Here is a 21282-nt window from a genome sequence, read left to right on the forward strand (position 1 = left end):
TGGGATGAATTAGAGAACATCAGTGTCTGACCTTACAAATGTGCTTTTAGAAGAATAGTCAAAAATTTCCATAAACACACTCGTAAACCTTGTAGAAAGTCTTCCAAGAATAGTTAAAAAATGTTAAAGCTGCAAAGGGTCAACTGCATATTAAACCCTATATGGATTAAGAATGGGGTGTCATTCAGGTTCATGTGTAAATAAAGGCAGGTGTCCCAAAACTTATGGCAATACAGCGTATCAGCATCGGTAAATCTAAAATTTTCCTAACAATCATCCATCAGCTTCCCCATCTGATAAAGAGGCATGTTTCGGAGAACAGCAGAGATTATTCACATGTGCGTGTGTCATTTGTTTAAATTCCTCTTCCTGGTCTGGACGTAAGTGTATACTCCATATGCTCCACTAGTGGCCCTCATACTGTAAATATCATGTTTCTGAGAAATACGAGAGAAACGAAAGTATAACCAGTAATACTACTCCAAGGCAAACAATTCAGTTTTAAAGAAAAAGGCACCATCTATTTTGCATGACTGGAATTTCAGTTTCACAATGAGATCATTCAAACGAACCACACTTTCTGAAGAGTTCATCTTAAGTCAAAATCTTTCAAAGGTATTGTGATGTAAGCTGATGTCATTCTTCTTGTTAAATGAGCGAATCTGGTTGAGGATCTAGTTGATTCATAAAGTTTTCATATGTAAAGCTGGATCATATAGGCTAGACTGAAAGTACACGCAGACACTAGATGAATTTAATGTTCCTTTGTCATTTTTGACAAAGAAGAAAAAATCTGCATGTAAGGAACTGCACACATGGCTTTGATGCTTAGATGTCCAATTGGAAATGTTTGCCATGAAGGTGTGTGTCATTTACTCTACATTCTAAAAACAAATGGTGCTAAATAGCACTAAAAGTGGTTTTTGGCTTGTATCATATAGGGGAACCATTTTAAGTGCCATATTGCACAGATGAAGTACCTAGAACCATGTAGAACCATATGTGGTGCTATATGACCCCCGTATGGTTCTTCATAGGTGCTATATAGCACTAAAAATGGTTCCTCTACGATTACGAGCCAAGAGCCACTTTTAGTGCTATTTAGCACCGGTTGTTTTTAGAGTGTATTACATACATAATGCATGCAATGTCCGTCACTGTTGACAAGAAATGAAACTCAGGGATGAACGTTGGTTTGTTTGGTCTGTGGCTGTAGATTAATAATAGGCAAAGAGTTTCATTTACAGGTAATGCTTTACATAGCCAAATCTGTTCAGATCAATGTGCCACATTGACAGGGAACATGCATCACGTGCATGCCTAATTCCCAATAATCCCACATTCAATTCTGTGCATGTATTAAAAGTCATCAGAAAAAAAATTGTGGCAGACAGCAGCACCAGATAACAAGTTTTTACTTGTCTGCTATTCGAAATGCATGTTGTTATAAATAAATAGATTAGTTAGTTTGGCGGTTAAATATCTGTCAAGTACAGGGTTAATTATTCTACCTCTCTCTCTTTACCTCACAATGCAAGGCTGTTATAAGACTTGTGGGCAGCCTAAAAACACATAATAAATACAGATAAAAATGTATTTCGTGTTCCCGTCTTAAGTTTTATTCTGGTTGATATAAATGTAACTTTAGCCGCTGAATTAACTTCTACGAATTGTGTCAGTTTTACAAGAGAGAGAACACAGTGCTATTCATGTGGTTCAGGTTGAAGTGGCGAATCCCTGATTGATTGATTTCAGAGAAGAGCTGAAAGTGAACTTATTTCCTGGAAATGGGCGGGGATGTTCTGTCAGATCGTAGTTTAAAAGCGCGTGCCGGATCACACTGACTAGAACACAAGCATGCACAGGAGCGCGCGGCAGCTCTATCTCGCTCTCTGAAGAAATCTCAAGCGAGATCAAACTGTGGAATAAATCAATGGGAGTTTATAAAATCCTGAAAGGAGTTTGTCAAAGTTGTATTGACTGCTCTTGGAGTTCACATTTGTTGACACGGTAAGTTCGAAACTTAAAAGCAAACTTTTCTTTTGTTTGTAGTAACTTGCGTAATAATGCAGTGTGTACAAACTTTGTTTATAAATGCATGAATTCTTACCTAACTAAAAAGCGAACATTATGTTTAATGTTATATATGCGAACAAATAGAAAACAGAATATGAGTTAATCTTGATCTATAAGAAATCTATAGAAAGATGACGTCATCCTAATCAAACAAGGCGCTTACCGTAAAAGAGGGTTTATTGCATTACAACCTCTACTGTCACGTGTAAATGTTTAAAGCGTTGCCTTTTGTCAATATTAATTTCTCCAATGCCTGTTTTACAGTAAAAAATGAAAGCGATGGATAAAATATGTACAAACCTAACTGTTTGGTTGATTTAATTGAAAGAAACCCCCCAGCAATTTGGGTTAAAAGAACCCAGCATAAGTTACCTTAACCCAGAGTTTGTCCATATTTGACTTAACCATGTGTTGAACCACCTCGTATTTTTTATTTAAATATAAGCGTTTAATGAATGCTATGGTTATTTGTAACTATGCTTGTATGGAGTGGCCAATGTATTAACTGTGTCTCTCACTTGCTCCTCAACAGACAAATGAGTCTCATCTAGATGACTTTCATGTGGTACGGCATGGAAGACCACACTGGTTGGTCTTTCCTGTAGGATGGTGGCGCACAGTTCAGTGGAAGGGAATCAAGGCACAGAAGAACCCAGAGCGAGTACAGACGCATCCCCAGAAGTCTCCCGATCCCAGCCCTCCAGATCCGGCCAGCACGCAGACTCCTGGCCCATATTCGAGACGCATTTCAGGCCTTTCAACGCTGAGAGAGACTTCAAGACAATCTCCAAGACCACTTCCATGTTGGAAGAGAGTGGCTTCTACTGGGGTCCCATGACTGTTGAGGAGGCCCATCATAAGTTGAAAAAAGAGCCAGTTGGAACTTTTCTCATCCGGGACAGTCGTCAGGTTAATGTATTCTACACGCTTAGTTACAAGGACACGAATGGTCCGGTGAGCATCCGGATTAACTTCAAGAATTCCAAATTCAATTTGACTGGCAGCAAGGAATCTTTTGACTCTCTTTTCAAACTGCTGGAATATTACGTCAAATCGCCGAAGAAGGCTCTGATCAGACCTTGCAGAAAAGAACCAGTCCAGTCTCTGCAGCAGCTGTGTCGCAGCCGGATTATCGAAACATGCGGCGGAAAAGACATCGACCGCATTCCTGTGCATCCAATCCTCAAGGACTTCCTCCATGCCTTCCCTTATCCGCTATGAAGACTAGACTTGTTGCATTAAAACGCTGCTGGAACCCTCTGGAGATACTTGATAGACTCCTTATGGTCCTGCTCTGTTTTAAGAAGCAGGCATCATTTTGTAGCACAGTTTGGAATATCAGTCATGAACACTGCTTTATGAAAGTTTACATTGTGTGTGAATGTTTACACTATACGGGAAAATTGTTTTTTTCCTTTCAATACATTTCTGCTATGCAGAGTGAAATATTACAAAGTAATATTTTTTATATAAATAATAAATATATTTGTGAACCATTTAAACAAAAATCTCTCCATTTCTAATTTTTCCATCGTTTGCTGGATCTTAACGCGTTACCCATATCAGTCATTCATCGGAAATGGTTTAAAAAGATTCAGTTCCAGTGAATCTACCAATAATCTCCAAAAGTTTTTTTTTTATTATTCCCAGTAACTGGTTGTTTATTCTTTAGAATCATGTAGGCGAAAGCATCCTGCCAAGATTTTAACACACTGGCATGTCAAACATTTTTGTTTGACAAGTTTCCCAGATACAAGCCTCACCCTTTGCTTAACAAGGCTCGGTTGTCTTATCCTAGAACAATCCGTTCTCTTTAAACGGGCCTTTTGTTAGAACGTGACATCTCACGTCTAAGATATGTTACTAGTTTCAACACTTAATCTACCTGGATATCTGAAATGACACACAGGCAGGATTTATTGGAACTTTAGTCCAGACACTCTGTGCTTAACTAGGCTGATTAATCTAGGTAGTAGCGTGGTTGAGGGGTGGAGCTGTGGTGACCGTAAACTGCTTATGGTTCAGACAGACATTTACAAGAAATGAAGTGGGTTGTGATGACTGACGAGTGTGACGGGGCGGAGCCTGTGATCTCCAGAGATACTCATACACGGTATCAATATAGTGCTTTAACACCTCTGGCAGCGTTACGCAGAAAAATGACTAAGAACCAAACAATACACCAGCATCTGACGTTCACGTAAACTAGATCACTGCTTGGAATTCTGTACCACTTAAGGGAAGTGATACAGTATGTACTAACTAGTCAATAGTCATAAGATAAGGTCTTGCACTCTTATGTAACACTAAAAACTACGTTTTGAGTGTAGTAATACAAGTGTGTATTTTTACAGCTCTATAATAAATGTCTAGAATAGCCACATTAACAACAAAAACACAGTAAGATTTACTTTCTGATATAATCAAAGAAACATTTCTAATGAAATCATCTTATCATACTGTGGAAGGAAGAAGGAAATCGTTTGACGTACGCGGTCGGCTCAATTTATTGAGTTATTATTTATCGAGGGAATTCCCATAACCACTTTCAACCTCATGATATGCTTAACACAGAGATTACAGATTAATTTGACATTTGTATGTTTATTTTACACATGAGATCACCAACACCATCAAGGAAATTACAGAGCGATAAAAAAGAACCCACGGAATTCAATTACAACGCCTCAGTCAATAAAGCGTCGGGTGCTGAGGTCGCCCAAAAGGCTTTTGCAGTGTTAAAACCTCTGTGAATTGATGTGGTACGGCTTTTATCTGTCCATCTTTCCTCGCTGACCTACAGCGACTAATACAAATGAAATCGCACAGTCATTACCAGGAACAGAGACAGTTGTGTTTCCATGAAGAGCCCTTTTAATCTCGATTACATCTGGCCTTGACTTACACGAGCGTGCACACAAACACAGTTCCTGAGATGGTTTGGAACCAACCACAACTCTCCACTCCACATGCTAACAAATACTGTACACACACAAGCTTTTGTGGGTATAGCATCGGCCCCTGGTTGGAGCTTAAGGGTTATTTACTCACTGGTCCCATTTATGACACATACACAGACAGAGAATCACGGGGGAGAAGCACCTAAACTGATTTAGAATAATCTGGATGACGTGATTGAAAAATATGATAACTGTAGTGAAGTCACATATTTCTTTCTTCCTAAAAAAAATTATTAGAAAGAGGAACACGAGTTCGAATAATGGATTGGCACATGCTTCATTTTACAAAAATGAAGAAAAAGAGAGAGTATTTTTGTGCATTACATCAAAATAAATGTTACCATGGAAACTCGTGAATGACACAATATTAAACCGTCACCTTTAAATCTATTTACGGCTATGATGCTTAAGACCCCTGGCAGTGGTTTTCAGCAAATTGACAATGCTTGAAACCACAAACCTAAATTCCAGGAAGGCAAGAGATACGGCTACCCACATAATGGTTACTATGACAACACTCATCTCTTGTCATCCCACATCAAGGCAGAAGGTCCCCATGGCCTTCACTGAGAACATGTGGGCAGGACTTCCAATTCACTGATTCACAAAGATAAATTTGTTTCACACTGACAGGACACAGAGACCCCCTTTTAGTAATCACCTCACCCACTTTTCCATAAGCGAGAAGGTGGGTTTAAAATGATCTCATTACTGTACGTGTAAAATTTTTATGATGATGTCCTCTAGATTACCAGTTATTGCTTAATTTGCGTAAAAAGAAAGTTTGCACCACCAATACTAAAATGCATACCGAACACCCCCCCCCCCCAAAAAAAAGGTAATTTTCTTACTTTCATACTGACTGAAAAGATAAGATTGTTAAGGAGTGACAGATGGACCATTACGTCTTTGTCCACATAATGAAAGTGGGTTAAAGGGGAGTCAAACAAGTTTGGAAAAACATCAGGGTGAGAAATAATGACAGAATAATCTTTTTTTTTTTTTTTTAAGAAAATGTAAGTGTCAAATACAAGTACCCAAGAACCCTTCTCTTAGCATTAATTAACATTAGCCAAATTTGACCCGTGGGTTCTCCTGGGTTAATACAGTACTAAATGTGTTATTATAGGACTTATTTAAAATTAGCACTCAGTTTTATACAATATTATGAAATATTGTCTTCATCCAACAAGAGGCCCCTGGCAATGAAAAGCTAGATCTGAGATGAATTCATCAGCCAATCAGAGCAGAGAAAACTGATATGTCTGATAATATCATGAGTCACTGTGACATGTATTGTAGTAACCATAATCTATTTACAGTGAACAGTAAAAAAGTGCTCTTTTTTACAAACGAATGTACAATCCATGACAATAAGTGCTTGATTTTTCACAGAAATGCTTTTTAACAGCGAACTGAAACTTTTTATAAAGTCAATCAGTCAATAAGCAGAAGTGTGGCCATTGACTTACACCATTATGTCACAATAGAATAAAAGAACAAAAAAGCAAAGTCACTGGGATTTGATTATTAAAGGTCAAGATCTTTGCGTAAGGCACTATAGATCTACAAAATGCAGGAAGTCTCTGGGAAAACACTAGTCATAGCATTACCAGGGTCTCTTACAAATACCATTAAAATCCCCACCTCATCATAGAAGTGAGTGTACAGCCAGTGTCTAAGTTTTTCACTGGAAATGGAATTGGGAAGAAACAGAAATCCTAATAAATGAGCTCATCTACTAGAGTTAACAAGTAAACGTCTACAGCAGATCCAGTGCAGGAAGCTGTCAGTTTTTCAGTTTTTATTCATTGAAAGCTGCTTTGGAACAATTAAACATTTGTGAAAAGTGCAATATAAATAAAATTGAATTGAAAAGTAAGGATTATATTTTAAGAAATTAATTAAAAGACCAAAGCATACATCAGAATAATTTATTGCATGACCTTGACAGCTCCAGTTGGTAAATTAATTATAACATTAAATCAGAAACAATTCTTTACACTGTATACAAACTAAGCCATTATTTTTAAGCCTTATTTTTTTTAAAACAGACATCCTCAAAATACTTAGCGGAATTAAATATATTGCTTTAACGTGGTAAATAAAAGTTAAATCCAGATAAAGCTATCAGAGCATCTGCGCCACACACTGTGAATGCACGTCTGTATGTGCTACCGTCTAGAAACCGAAAATTAATAGTTAGTTTCAGTCCATTAGTGGTAACAGACAAACCTTTTGAATCTGTAGGAAAATAAAATTAAAGCATAACTACATCACACCAAGCTGTGATAATGTCCAGTAGAAATTTTTTATACAGACGTTAAAAGAAAACCTCATTGCCTCATTTTAAGTAATTAAGGTCATTTAAAGTATTTTAAAGAAAACTTAATAGCTAAGAGTCAAACTTAACAAACGTGCGAAGGTGGCAGTGACAGAAATTCTCAGAAAAATAACTTTATATATTTTTAAATCAGTGACATCATGCTCTGGACAAAAGAAACCTTAAAAATTGGCTGACATATGCTAGTCATACTGGATTATTTTTAGTGACACAAAATATTCTTTAAGTTATCATTTTTTTACAATCTCCGAAAGACAAAGGCTTTCTTAGTAATCCGCTGCTGAAGTGCAAATGAAAGTTCAGTCAAAAAAATATAACTTCAGAAAAGAGCACCGCTAGACAGACAACATTTTTTTTTATACATTCCTCAGTGTTAAGACTAGCAAAATTAAGCGGGCATGTCCCGCTAACCCTCTCATTTTTTACATATTTATATAAACACAACCTTTCCCTGTTTGCCTGCTCAGTATTATAAAATCATACATACAAAATCATTACAAACACACAATGAGGAGACAATCACACACGTACACACACACACACACACACACACAGGCTGTGCTTTTAGCAACTCACGTGACCATCAATAATTTCATTGTTCTTGTCAAAGCGCTGTTGTCTCACGAAATACATCAAAGTTGGAACCGCAGTGTTAAATCAACAGAAGTGAGTATTGATAAAGTGGTTGCCTACACACGACGCCCTTAACCACTAGGCCAAAAGCATGTACAAACTAGCTTAACTAGCCTGTGCAGATTTAGGACACAATCAGTGATTGTGCAAAAATTCAGTCATGATGAATCTAAAGTACTGAAACGGCAAGGAATGACCAATCAAATTATTCCTTTTTGAAAAACATTTAGGCTCAGAGTTTTAGGATTGTTAGTCTTTAGCCTCAGTCTATTGCAGTCTCCTCCTCAAGGTCAGGTTTGTCCTCTTGGTTAGCCGTGACGCCTGCAGAGTCCGTTTCGGATTCCTCCCTTTGAACCTCGACAGTTGTTGAATCATCAGGTTCTGCCTTAAGCGTCACGTCTGACGGTTCAGACTCAGGAGACACCTCCTCTTCCTCGAGTATGACTGAAATGTCTTTCTTGTCCTCATGCGTAACAGTTGGAATTCCTTCATCATCTTCTGCTGTCGCCGTCTCCTCATCCTGGATGGAGGACTGGGTGCTGAACGAGCGCAGGCGTGGTGGGTCGGCAGGGGGCAGTAGGGTCAGAGAGTCGACGCTCAGCGTTTCGGCATCATTGTCAGACAGGAGAGAGATGGTGGGCTGTGGCGCAGGGGTGAGGCTTGGGGCCAAGGCGAGGCCTGAAACAGGAAGAGCAGGGCTGGTCAGATTTAAACGCGTGCCTTTGCGGACAACGCACGTGCAGCAACTGTTAACCAAAGGCAAAACAAGCAAAAGGAAAACTGCATTCACACAACCCAGGGAAGCCCGAAAGTCAACATTGTTAGGTGATTCGTAACGTGTGCCTGTGATTTAAACATAATTTATCAGATCCACCAAAAATGTTAACCCTGATAATAGCAAAGAGGTGGAGACAGCAAATCCCTTGGTATCAAAACAATAGAAGCGCATATAAAAGGAAGTGCAATGGACACCAGACATGCAGAGAGCGAGACGGTGAGTCAGAGATTAGCAAAGCTGTCTGCTTAGATAATGAATATGGATGAAAATGGAAGAACTTGAATGACAGACTTTCAGTTAAAAGATACAAAAAGGGTTGAAAGTTGAAAAACAGGACAAAGCTTGCTTTTATTTGTTGACATTTATTTATTGGTCCTTTCTATAGCTGACCTTTACATCTGCTAATAACCGTCACTTACACTCCCAGTCTAAAGTTTGCTTCTCACGCTTTATTAAAGGGGCCATGGCACAAGATAAGATGTCAAATAAATCTTATAAATAATTTATTATAGCATGTTAAAATTGCCACTTTGTAGGTGTGTCCTTTAAAATGCAAATGAGCAAATTCAAACACTGATCACAATATTGGTGGTTTGTTGCAATTGAAACTCAATTGTGCTGTAAATTTTTTTCTCTCTCTCTTTTTTCTGCCCTAAATGGCTGTGCTGTGGTTGGATAGTGCAGATTAAGGGGTGGTATTATTTTAATAAGAGCTCCTTATGACATCATAAGGAGGGCCAAATTTCAACAACCTATTTTTCATGTAGAGTATGGTTTACCAAAACTAAGTTACTGGGTTGATCTTTTTCACATTTTTTAGGTTGAAAGAAGCACTGGGGACTCAATTATAGCACTTAAACATGGAAAAAGTCAGATTTTCATGCCATGTCCCCTTTAAGTTTAACTGACTATTAAAGGGATAGTTCACCTGAAAGAAAACTTATGTCATCATGTACTAACCCTTAACCGTGGGTTCACACCAGCCGTGTTTGAGGCGTCAAATTTGCGTCTACCGTGTCTAGTTTGCTGTTTGAACCTTTTGAGCGTACTCGCTTTATTCACGCGTGAAATTCTAGTCATGGAGACATTCACGTGGAAATTCGCGTCATGGGAGGGGCTTCTGCGACTCCGTTAGCATTCTGTAATCACGTCACTACTAGAGCAAGCTCCTGATTGGTTCACGCTACACTCTAAAAAAACAAACGGTGCTATATAGCACCAAAACAATTGCTTTGGATCGTAACGATAGAAGAACCATTTTAGTGCCATATAGCACCGGTGAAGAACCAGTGAAGCACCAGTGAAGCACCAGTGTAGAACCATATAGGGGCCATATAGCACCACATATGGTTCTACATAGCACTATATGGTTCTACACAGGTGCTTCACTGGTGCTTCACTGGTTCTTCACTGGTGCTATATGGCACTAAAAATGGTTCTTCTATCGTTACGATCCAAAGCAACTGTTTTGGTGCTATATAGCACCGTTTGTTTTTTAGAGTGTACCGTTCTGCGCTAAACGCCTCATTCGTGGCGCGAGACCTCCAGACGCGCGCCAACGTGTCTTCACATTGACTTAAAATCGAAATCACTTGTGCTTGACGCCTCAACCGCGGCTGGTCTGAACGCAGCATAATGTTGAATGATTATGGTAAGTATACAGTTGGCGGTACCCATTGACCTCCATTGTAGAAAAAATACTATGAGAGTCAATAGGTACAGTCAACTGCATGCTTACAATCATTCATCAAAATATTTTTTGTGTTCAACAAAATAAAGAAACTCATACAGGTTTTGAACAACATTAGGTGAGTATATAATGACAGAATTTTCATTTTTGGGTGAACTATCCTTTTAAAGTTCCTAAAATTAATATTATAATTAAAGTTTCTTTCCTAAAATGATGGAAATAGGGGTGACCCCGAATAGTCGAAGATTCGATGCATCGATAGGAGAAGCCTGATTCGACTACCAATCTCATAGTCGAATCGTCGCAGATGTGTTATGAAATGAGGATCATTTAATTTTGGCCGTATGGGTGCACACATTATCTGATTTCACATAAAACAGCTTTCTCACAATATATTAATATACTGCATATTATGATAATGCTGCAAATAATATGTGAAGTAGCAGCTTTCAATAAATATTTTTTAAATGCGTTAATAAATCCAACAACCCCTGTGACCGGACTTCACGTCCATAAGAGGTCTCTATGTTATTAAAGCCTTGCCTCTTTGTTTCGACATTTAAAAGACAAAGCTGGCAAATTAAACTATGTCTTTCGTTCTTTTAATAATTTCTATATTTTATTTTATTTATAAATCACTTTGGGTTATCTGATTTAACTAGTTGGCTTGTGTTTTGTTTCCGTGCACTTGAGTCATTTTGCATATTTGTTCTGCACTTTGTTACTTCTGACCTTATTTTATAAAAAAAATTGTATTTATTATAAACGTAAATTCCGATCTAATTTAAGTATGTAAATTTTGGATAGCTTTTCGTTGTATGGATGTTGCGCTGTTGCGTGCTGGCCATGCTTGCGCATGTAATTTAGCCGAACGGTTAGGTGCTCTGCGTCTCATATTTAGGAGTTCATCAAACTAAACATTAAAAAACGGATGTTTTTCGACGAGTATAAGTTTTTAAAATGTATTTAAAACATATATTGTCTATCTTAAAGTTAAACTACAAAACAGGTAAGCCGTTTTTTTTATTTCGGTGATGAAACGGAAACTAGTATCTGCACCGAACCTATTTCTGCCTGACACGAATGTCTTTCTTGTGATTTAATATTATGGTCAGTCGGTGTTCACTTTCAAATTATAGCAAAGAGATTCCTGAAATAAATAATATTATCCGGTCTTTCTGTATCTAAAGTTAAAACAGAATCATCCGGTCTTTCTGTATCTAAAGTGAATACAGAGATGATCAAAGTCAAAGCAAGCAAGCAGGTATTTCTGTGTTAAAATAATATCGCGTAATGTCTATATAATCATTAATTTCAGTGTTTTTCTTGTTATAAATTAACGTTTAATGAATTGTATATAAAGATTAGTTTTTATCATTTACAGTCACAATCACAAATTATTTGTCATTTCTCATTTGTCGGGTTTTTTTTGGTCATGACTGCTTTGACGCGCTATCTCCAAATTAAATAAAAACACTGAATTGTAGCCGGAGTTTCCAAGGCAGGATTACCTTTGTTATTTTTTTAGGTTTAGTTATCAAAATGTATTTTTGTGTGATGTTCTGTAGATCGTGGCTTTAAAATGTTATGAGGAATAATTAAACAAATGTTGCCTTACATTTTACCTTAAAAAATATATATATAAATGCATCGTCAGTTTTGTCTTCGTTTATTACTTGAAAGACAGTTTTGGTCACTTTATCAGACAGTTGTTTATGTGTGCTGTTTGTGAAAGAAAATAAAAGTTACCAATTTGTACCTGGTCTGGCCCCCTCCCAACCCATGCATACAAACATAGATGATTCGACTATCGGTCGACTATGGAAAGATTCGAAAATTCTGATTCGAATATGTAAATCCTTAGTCGAGGACACCCCTAGAAATTATTTACAATTTTGATTCATTAAGGGGTTGTGCACACCAAAACTTTTAAACGCGGCTGAAAACGCCTGGACAACGCCGAATGCCAGCTGTTTTTCAGCTGAGTGCCAGCTTTCTTCAGCTAAGCGCTTTGGAAGCTCTGCTGTGAGACGGTTGGTTGCTGTGATACTTGTCCCGCCCCACCTCTACTGTGATTGGACGGCCGCGTGAGAACTGACATTGACGAGCGGAGCTTTTCATCCAAAGTTGAAAATTTTTCAACTCTCGGTGCTCAGTGCTGAGCGCGGAAAAACCGCTGCACGCCAGTTTTCAGTGCCGAAGAAAACCGCTAGCTGCTGGCTTATTTGAAAAACGCAGAGCTTCCATTGGAAACAATTGAAAACATGCGCCGGCTGCGGGCGTAAAAGTTTTGGTGTACACAACCCCTAACTGTTAAAGATTGTGATAATTTAAAGGGCCCATGTCACAGGACTTTTTTAAGATGTCAAATACATCTTTGGTGTCCCCAGAGCACATGTGTGAAGTTTTAGCTCAAAATACCATATAAATAATTTATTATAGCATGTTAAAATTGCCACTTTATAGGTGTGTGCAAAAATGTGCCGTTTTGGGTGTGTCCTCTAAAATGCACATGTTTAGATCAAGTGCAAACACTGATCACAATGATGGTGGTTTGTTGAAATTGAAACTCAATTGTTCTGTGAATTATTTTCTCTCTGCACTAAATGGCAGTGCTGTGGTTGGATTAAGGGGTTGGATTATTATAATAAGAGCTCCTTATGACATCATAAGGAGAGCCAAATTTCAACGACCTATTTTTTCATGTGCTTGTAGAGAATGGTTTACCAAAACTAAGTTACTGGGTTGATCTTTTTCAAATTTTCTAGGTTGATAGCATCACTAGGGACCCAATCATAGCACTTAAACATGGAAAAAGTCAGATTTTCATGTCATGGCCCCTTTAAAACAGTAGGGCCTGGTTTCACAGACAAGGCTTAGGAATTAGTTATATTAGTACATTTAAAGGGGACATTTCATAAGACTTTAAGATGTCAAATAAATCTTTGGTGTCTCCAGAGCTCATATGTGCAGTTTTATCTCAAAATATCATATAGATAATTTATAATAACATGTTAAAATTGCCACTTTGTAAGTGTGAACAAAAATGTGCTATTTTTGTGTGTGTCCTTTAAATGCAAATGAGCTGATCTCTGTACTAAACGGCAGTGTCGTGGTTGGATAGTGCAGATTAAGGGGTGGTATGATCCCCTTCTGACATCACAAGGGGAGCCAAATTTCAATGACCTATTTTTTTCACATGCTTGCAGAGAATGGTTTATCAAAACTAAGTTACCGGGTTGATCTTTATCACATTTTCTAGGTTGATAGAAGCACTGGGGACCCAATTATAGCACTTTAACATGAAAAAAGTCAGATTTTCATGATATCTCCCCTTTTAGTAGTTTCACACATTACAAAAAATATTACCGATGTGTATCTTGAGACAAAACAGTAGCATGGATATATTTTAAGATGTCAGTTCAAGCTGATTTCAGTTAGGACAACTCAAACATGGGTTTTAGTCTTGGACTAGATGTTAAGGCATCTTTAATAAACATGCCTTAAAGATGTTACTCAATGGCATTAGAATATTTTAAGATCTTTCAATGCAAGTTATTTCCACTTGAGACATAAGGTTAAACATGTGTCTTATTCTAAGACTAGCCTGTTACTGTGAAAGCGTGGGTAGGTGTGTCCAAACCTGTGATTTTCGCAAAAAGATTTCTATTAAAAAAAGTGCAATACATTTACATAGTTTATGCACCACATATAACAACATTCACTTCCTGAGCAGTTATTCTATATCAAGCGTACAAATGACACACGCAGGCTAATTTAGTCATTTTGTTTAGTAGCATAATGCAAGTCAATGGAAACTAAGGAAGTCACTCTTGCTTAACAGCCTAAAAGCATCACACAGACATGCCTTTCACGTGTATATGGAGGTCTAAACCCACTCTCCGCCATGCCTGTCATCGTCTGACAGAGAAAACACACACCTTCGGCCTTTCCTGCCAGGTCTGACTAGAGAACAGAAGGACAGAGTAAAGGGAACACATTGATATGCTTCCTATAAGTAAATACATTCAGGGTCCAATCCAAAAACCATTAAGTTACTATAAAGGACAAGTGGGATGCACACGTACCAAGTATACTATATAACATGCAAATTACACCGTATCTTTTTACATAAAAAATGGTGGGAAATAAAATCAGCATGATAAAAGTTCATTGGAACAACCCAAGACTCAAATCTCAAGACAATTAAACAAACGTCAAGTCTGGCAGTGTAACTCAAATGTACGCATGAGGTACAGTACATACAGTTAGATTGTATGCAAATGTGCATGCGCGTGTACGTGCATCGAGCATGTTTTGATAGAGATCGAGGGAGAGGTGGATGTCTGTCTCGCCACAAAACAACACGTCATCTGCCGTGGCTGCTGTTTCTAAGAACTCCTCTTCAAAGACGACTCACACCACCAGGCATTAACCAACACTGAATGCGGTCACCTCGCAATGCTGCACTTGCCGTTTTAAAACTGTGCGTATGTGACATGCCCCTTGCACAGACACCTTCTCTCACTCGTGTGACTACACAGAATAGTCTCAAACTGTTCGGAGTTTGACCTTTAGTGGGTCGGCACCACCATATAACACTTTAGTTTAAAACGCAGCATAATCGTGGTTCAGAGAAAAAAAAGGAGAACAGATACATAGTGAAAGAAAGAAAAAAGCCCATGACCGTATTAGTGAAACGCCTCCATCGCACAGACAGAAATCTGTAGGTGACTTCACAGAGGCCACAAGATTTCACTCCCGGGTTCAGAGAAGTCAACCGCCAGATACGTTCCTGGTCTTTGGGGTGTGAAGACTTCACGAGCTTTCAGGTTTTTCCAAAACCACACACACGACCACCCATGAACGGCTTTGAGATGCGTACGGGCCCACGCGTTTAATAAAACAGCTTTACAGTGAACACAGCTCCCTAGAGACTCAGTCGGAAAAGACGGCGCTCAGCTGTCACAACGGATCTTCAGAGGTCCTATGGGGCTGGTAGTTGTAAAATACCCTACCGCAAAGTATAAAGGGTGTGATTTGTACTAAGCACTTCAAGGAGAAAGAGCTTAAAAAACTAGTTTTCGAACATTGTTTACATAAGCAGAAAATGATAGGAGAAATGTACTGCATGTGCTGTGCCGCTTCAAGCTTAAAAGAAACATGAGAATGTTAAAGGATTAGTTCAACCAAAAATGAAAAATCTGCCATTGTTTGCCCTAATATTGTTTAAACCTTATAGGGCTTTATTTCTACTTCCAAAACATGTTTTTTTAAGTGTCGTCTTGGGTTTACTGGTTACAATAAGAGTGGATTAGTCAAACTCTTCTCAAAAGGTTCAAAAGTGTATTAAAAAAAATCCTGTGACCTGTACTGTATATTTAAAGTATCCTGAAGGCACCCGAATGGCTTTGGATTAAAACTAACCAAAACCTTATAAATATGATGGTAAAACTTTTGACCCATGCCTCTTCTTCTCCAAGCTTGAACTGAATTGTTTATGCAGTTTTAAGATGTTAACTTAAAAAAAAAAAAAAATGTGTGAACAGATGACGACATCATATTTGAACAATGAATGATGTAAATAATGACAATTTTTCATTTTTGTGTGAACAATTTCTTTAAAAGTCCCGAGCACTAAAACTTTATTACTGTGTCAGGTCATAATCCTCATTTATAGTACGTGTGTAGTAATCTACCTACTGTATGCAGCCATTTATGGGCTTTTCCAGATAAAAAACATGTTTTAAATGACCTTACACGTTATCAGTTTATTAGGGATGGGATGATAATTGCACCTACATCCTGTCCAATAACGATTCCGAATTGCACAGCTGATATTATGCACAGCTATTTCATGTATTATGGCGGAAGTGTTTATCGATCTGAAATCACTGTTAGTTTGAGTCGTTTATAACAGTGGTTCTTAAACTGGGGGCCCTGAGGTGGTGCTAGGGGGTCCCGGTTTTATGACATTTTATAAATTAAATTTATCATAAATTCTGTGAAATTAAACCTCAGAAAAATAAGGCTACTAACCAACAGCACTACATTGTATCATTTAATATGTTTAAATATTACGTTTTGGAATGTTTATGGAATACATTTTCTTTGGGGGGGCAACGTAGCGATGCACTGTATACATGCATTTGAAAAAGCAAACAAAATCATTATATATATTCTTTATTATCATGAAAATATCTGAAAAGATTTGAAGAACAGAAATATAAATATATGCATAAGCCATTTTCGAGATGCGTGTGAAAATCATAGACTGTAAAAAAGATGGATGGCACTTCCTTCCATCGTAATTAACTGAGCGAAAAATGTACGACAATGGGTGCTGACATAATAAGCAAAAACGTCAGTTTGGAGCCTTTGCATGCGGAGAAGGAATCGTCCGTGGAGCCAGGAGGCGGAATCGTGGTATCAAACTTCCGCCCAAACGCTCGCGCCCAATTCAAACACACCCACTGAACATCTCATTTTACTGGCTTGCTAAAATAAGTTAAGTTAAATACAACTTATTTTGTCAGTGTGACATAACACAGAATTTGAAAATGTGTAATTATTTTTTTTATTTTCACCCGAGTCCCATTCATTTGCATGAAGAGGGCGGGGTTTATCACTTATACTGCATCCAGCCACCAGGGGACAATCATAGAGCCAGCACCTTCACTTTTCAGGATGTATGAGGCACCATAGATATGTATAATAAAGGCTAGATGTGTTACGGCGGAGTCTCTAACGTCATCACCTGTAGCACTGTGTTTTAATGGTGCATGTACTTTTAAATGACCATAGCTTAGTTTTCTACCGATTTTCAAATGGTTTGGTTTCTTACAAACGTTATTAACGTGGCTATAATTCTGGTATGCAGTGTCATAGGTACATCTTTGACGTTTATAACGTTTGAAAATCGGTAGAAAATTTAACAAGTTATGGTAAAAGTACATGCGCCATTAAACTCAATGCTACGAGTGAGTGAGCGAGCGCCCTGTGGTAAGATGGCCACCAAAAGCGGACATTCCACTCAATTGGCCAGCAGCGCGGGCGAGACATCTAGCCTTTATTATACATATCTATGTGGGGCACACCTGGTGTAAATGGTTCTTCTGCTGCTGCCCATATTTAGTTTCTGCACAAGAGCGCCCTCTGGCTTTTGGATGTAGCGGCATTTCACCGTAATTCATTAAGAAGCATAATTAGCCGATTTATCGGCCCATCACTAGAGTTTATTAACCATAATCGGCCTAAGACTATTATTGCAAACGCACTCAGGGTCAAAAAAGGCCAAGTTTCATAGCAATGGCAAAATTAAAATACAACGACTGTCTGAACTTTTTATCTGACACAAGCAGCTTGAGTAAATCAAATCAAAGAGAAGCAGATGGTCCATTAAAGAACATTACTTTGAAGAACTTTAAGCCCAATGGAAAACTGACCTAACCTTTTTTTAAACAATACACAAAACAAAAATTTAAGCCTGATAAAGTAAGTACAACCAATAAAAAATATATATATATATTTTGGACCCTGGATATGATTAAACAATGATCTAATTATTGACACAAATCGACTTTTAGGGCTTAATGTGTAACTTTACTGATCTGATATATGTGTTTGTGAGGTAGTTTTGGTGTTTCAGTGGCGCAGTGTAGTGGCTGCTGAAAGTTTAAGCAGATAGAGAGAGGGGCTGGCATGAGTGTTTTACCTGTTTGACTTTGTGCGACATTGTGTGTGGATGCACTGCTGGTTGCTGCCGGGTCGCTGGGTCCGGTGTCTCCACTAGAAGGAGGTGAGGGGGAAGAGGCTGACGTGGAGCTTTGATGGGCAATGTGAGCGAAACCTGAAATACATGTCCACAAAGTTTACTTAGCCACTAACAGACAAAATCACCAAATGCCCTGATAAAATGTGTTAAACATAAGCAAATAGGCTTTATGACCACTACTTCCTGAACTTCAGCCAGCTCCTTGTTTCCTGTCTGCCATTATTGGACAAACTGATTAATCCAGGTGTGTCTGATTATTGTTGTTGTGACTACTGAGGTCAGGCACACCTGGATGTTTGTCCAATAATGGGAGACAGGAAACAAGGAGCTGGCTGAAGTTCAGGAAGTAGTGCAGCTGGGCATAAAGCCTATTAGTTTGAGATAAATATATGTAACAGCTCCCAAAAACATCTGCCCTCTTTATCTTTCATCTCTCTTTCACACATCTGACTGACTGTATCAAAATCTCACACCTCTTAAGTTGCTTGGTCCAGTAATATTTTTACATTTTGCTACAAATAACACCCATACATAACAAACGAATATGAATGAATGCTGTTGCAGGCTAAGTCTATTGAAACACTTTGTTGGCGCAATGTCAAGAGTTCTTGGAACCGCAATGCTTTTTACCTGAACCAACAACACGTCATCAAACGGGACTGAGATATTATTCTTAGTCATGTATTTCTTTGTACAGACGACTTTTGTGAAATTTCAAGACACCAAAATTCTGCTGAAACTTTTTGAAGGTATTTCTGCTAGCACCTGGATGACTTAAGATAGTAAGTTAGAAACATGTATAGTATTTATTTTACAAGCTAGTCTACTTTGACCAGAAATTGAAACTTTTAACAAAGAAGCTTTGGAAAACAAACATTATTTGTAAGGAAAGGCAAACAATAAGTGACAGTGAAAGATTGTGGACCTGGTTTCCTCTACTCTACACAATGACATATTATATCAACAGGTGCCTAACGTACGGAGATGTTTTTGAATATTTTCCAAAGGGACGTGGGGTGACATTCAAATTCGCATTAAACCACTGGAAAATTATCCACTTACATGGAAAAAAATAAAAATAAATACTGTGAGAGCACAGGATCAGAGCTGGCTGAGAGGAAGTATTACCTAGAAACCTGGCTCAAAAAAAAAAAAAAAACAGAACTTGAACACTCAGAAGCACTAGAGAAATTCTGGGGAAAACAAAATTAGGATGTGCAATTTGCAAGAAAATTAGTCAAATTTCTATGCAGGTCTCAAAGGAGAAGTAGTAAGCCACTTTTAGCATAGTGGTCTTTGTTAAACGTATAGTCAGAAAAACTAAATTTAAACGGCATATACTAAACACAGCATATACTGTAACCTCTTTCATGATCCTGTAAAACCAAAAGATCTTCCAACACCATAGTGACATCCAGAATAAATCATCAGAGTAAAATACATACACAACAACAACAACAGCAGCTAGATTATAGCTTACAATAAGCTCCCAGGTTCAATTCCAGACCCTGTCTGTGAAATCCACGCTAAACTCTCCCAATATCATTTCACTTTAATTTCAATCAAATATTAAATATATCAAGGTTATTTTCCACCGAATGCTCTTTACATTGCGTAGGATGTCACAAAAAATGACTAGTTGGGATTTCCTATGCAGGGTAACATATTTAAAAATAAATGTGACTGCTATAGGTCAGATGTATGACAATGACTCTGAACATTCTGTTGAAATGTAACTCTGTAATCCAGCTGGCCTCATCTTTTGTGATTTCCTCTTTAATCATTCACACACTTACCTGGAACTTTATCTACAGAGGCGAATGCCGGGCCTCGTCTGGACTGGTCATAGAAACGGAAAGGCAGCAGAGATGATGCAACTGATGGCTGACTGAAGCCAAGCACTTCAGTTGAAGGCTGGACAGGAAGATCCAGTAGAGCTGTGATATGGCAAAGACAGACAAACAGTCTTTATACACAGACATTACGAAAAATACACAGGAAATGCATCCAGGATTTTTCCGGGATGGTTTGATTTTTGATTTATTCACACTGCCAATGATTTGCCGGAATCTGTGTGTGCGTTCACAGATACCGTAAATATCCCGGAAAAACACGTGACACATTTAAAGTCCTGCACTTGGTAGTATTGTTCTCCGTTTGCTTATTATCAGTTATTTCTCTCTCCGGAAACCACTGGCGTGCATTTTTCTTTATGATAAGACTATAAAGGAGCACGTGACGCACCGTTCCAGTATGCCGGATGAATGATCTCAGCTTCATAGTGGATATTTGACAAGCTCCCTTCTGTCCAGTTTGCAGACGTTTCTCATCGTGATTGTTAATGTGCATTTAAAAACCCCGTTTTGAAATGCTGAATGATATATTTTGTTTGAAGTCGTAAATGTTAATCTGCATGTAAACCCCTTGTTTTAAAGAGCTTAACCATAACTTCATGTGGCCATGACATGTGCGTCCTCACTATGGCACTTATTTTTTTGCGTCACATTCACACTTAGGGCTTTCCGGGTGTCTTGCGGCAATGTTACTAGGTGCTATTTCCGGGAGTGATCCCAGAACATTTACAGGACACATAGAGACTTGTCTGCTTATGAGTATTTTCTGGGACCAAAGTGCTGTGTGAATGAGGTTAAAGAAAGACAGGAAAAGAGAACGACTTATCTTGTTTTTACAGGTTACTTAAATATAAGACAGATACAATCTTTACTGGTGAAACTGCAGTTAAAAGATGTTGTAAGATTACTAGTAATTTACTAGAACAATGCTATGTGTGAACATACAGCTGACAGCTTCCGGACACACTCAGGGTTACCACACTTTAGTAAACTTCAAATTCAAGGACCTTTCCAGGTCCAAAACCCTCAAATTCAAGGACTAAATGTGGGGACACATTTCAAGTGAGAGCAAGGTTACATCGTGTTACCTTTTAAGATACAATGTTACAGTTCCCTTTCAAGGACACTTTGGGGACGCCTGCAGGGGTAAGTGCGTCTGAATGTGTATATAAAA

The 21282-nt window shown here is 38.2% G+C and overlaps 2 protein-coding genes across 5 annotated transcripts in view; one reads left to right on the plus strand and one right to left on the minus strand.

Annotated features, from left to right (window-relative positions):
• The first annotated feature begins 1830 nt into the window (after positions 1-1830).
• socs1a (suppressor of cytokine signaling 1a) lies at positions 1831-3584 on the plus strand. Its single transcript, XM_065273843.2, has 2 exons — positions 1831-2010; positions 2609-3584. The coding sequence occupies exon 2, from the start codon at positions 2683-2685 to the stop codon at positions 3295-3297; it is 615 nt and encodes a 204-aa protein (XP_065129915.2). The 5' UTR covers positions 1831-2010; positions 2609-2682; the 3' UTR covers positions 3298-3584.
• Positions 3585-6955: 3371 nt separating this feature from the next.
• clec16a (C-type lectin domain containing 16A) overlaps positions 6956-21282 on the minus strand; it is a 58758-nt gene continuing 44431 nt past the window's right edge. For 3 of the 4 annotated variants that reach the window (XM_073813920.1, XM_073813919.1, XM_065279286.2), the window contains 3 exons: positions 20052-20192; positions 18196-18330; positions 6956-8691 (listed from right to left, as the gene is read on the minus strand). In XM_073813920.1, coding sequence (XP_073670021.1) covers positions 8276-8691; positions 18196-18330; positions 20052-20192 — 692 coding nt within the window. In that variant the 3' untranslated portion in view covers positions 6956-8275. Of the gene's footprint in view, positions 8692-14349; positions 14448-18195; positions 18331-20051; positions 20193-21282 lie in introns of all 4 variants that reach the window. The other variant, XM_073813921.1, reaches the window with a different exon arrangement.

This window comes from Paramisgurnus dabryanus, chromosome 3 (assembly GCF_030506205.2).
Source record: "Paramisgurnus dabryanus chromosome 3, PD_genome_1.1, whole genome shotgun sequence".
Lineage (NCBI taxonomy): Eukaryota > Metazoa > Chordata > Actinopteri > Cypriniformes > Cobitidae > Paramisgurnus > Paramisgurnus dabryanus.

What these genes read in the sequence shown, in the direction of transcription:
- socs1a (XM_065273843.2), top strand. Translation starts at nt 2,683, where the DNA reads ATGGTGGCGCACAGTTCAGTGGAAGGGAATCAAGGCACAGAAGAACCC.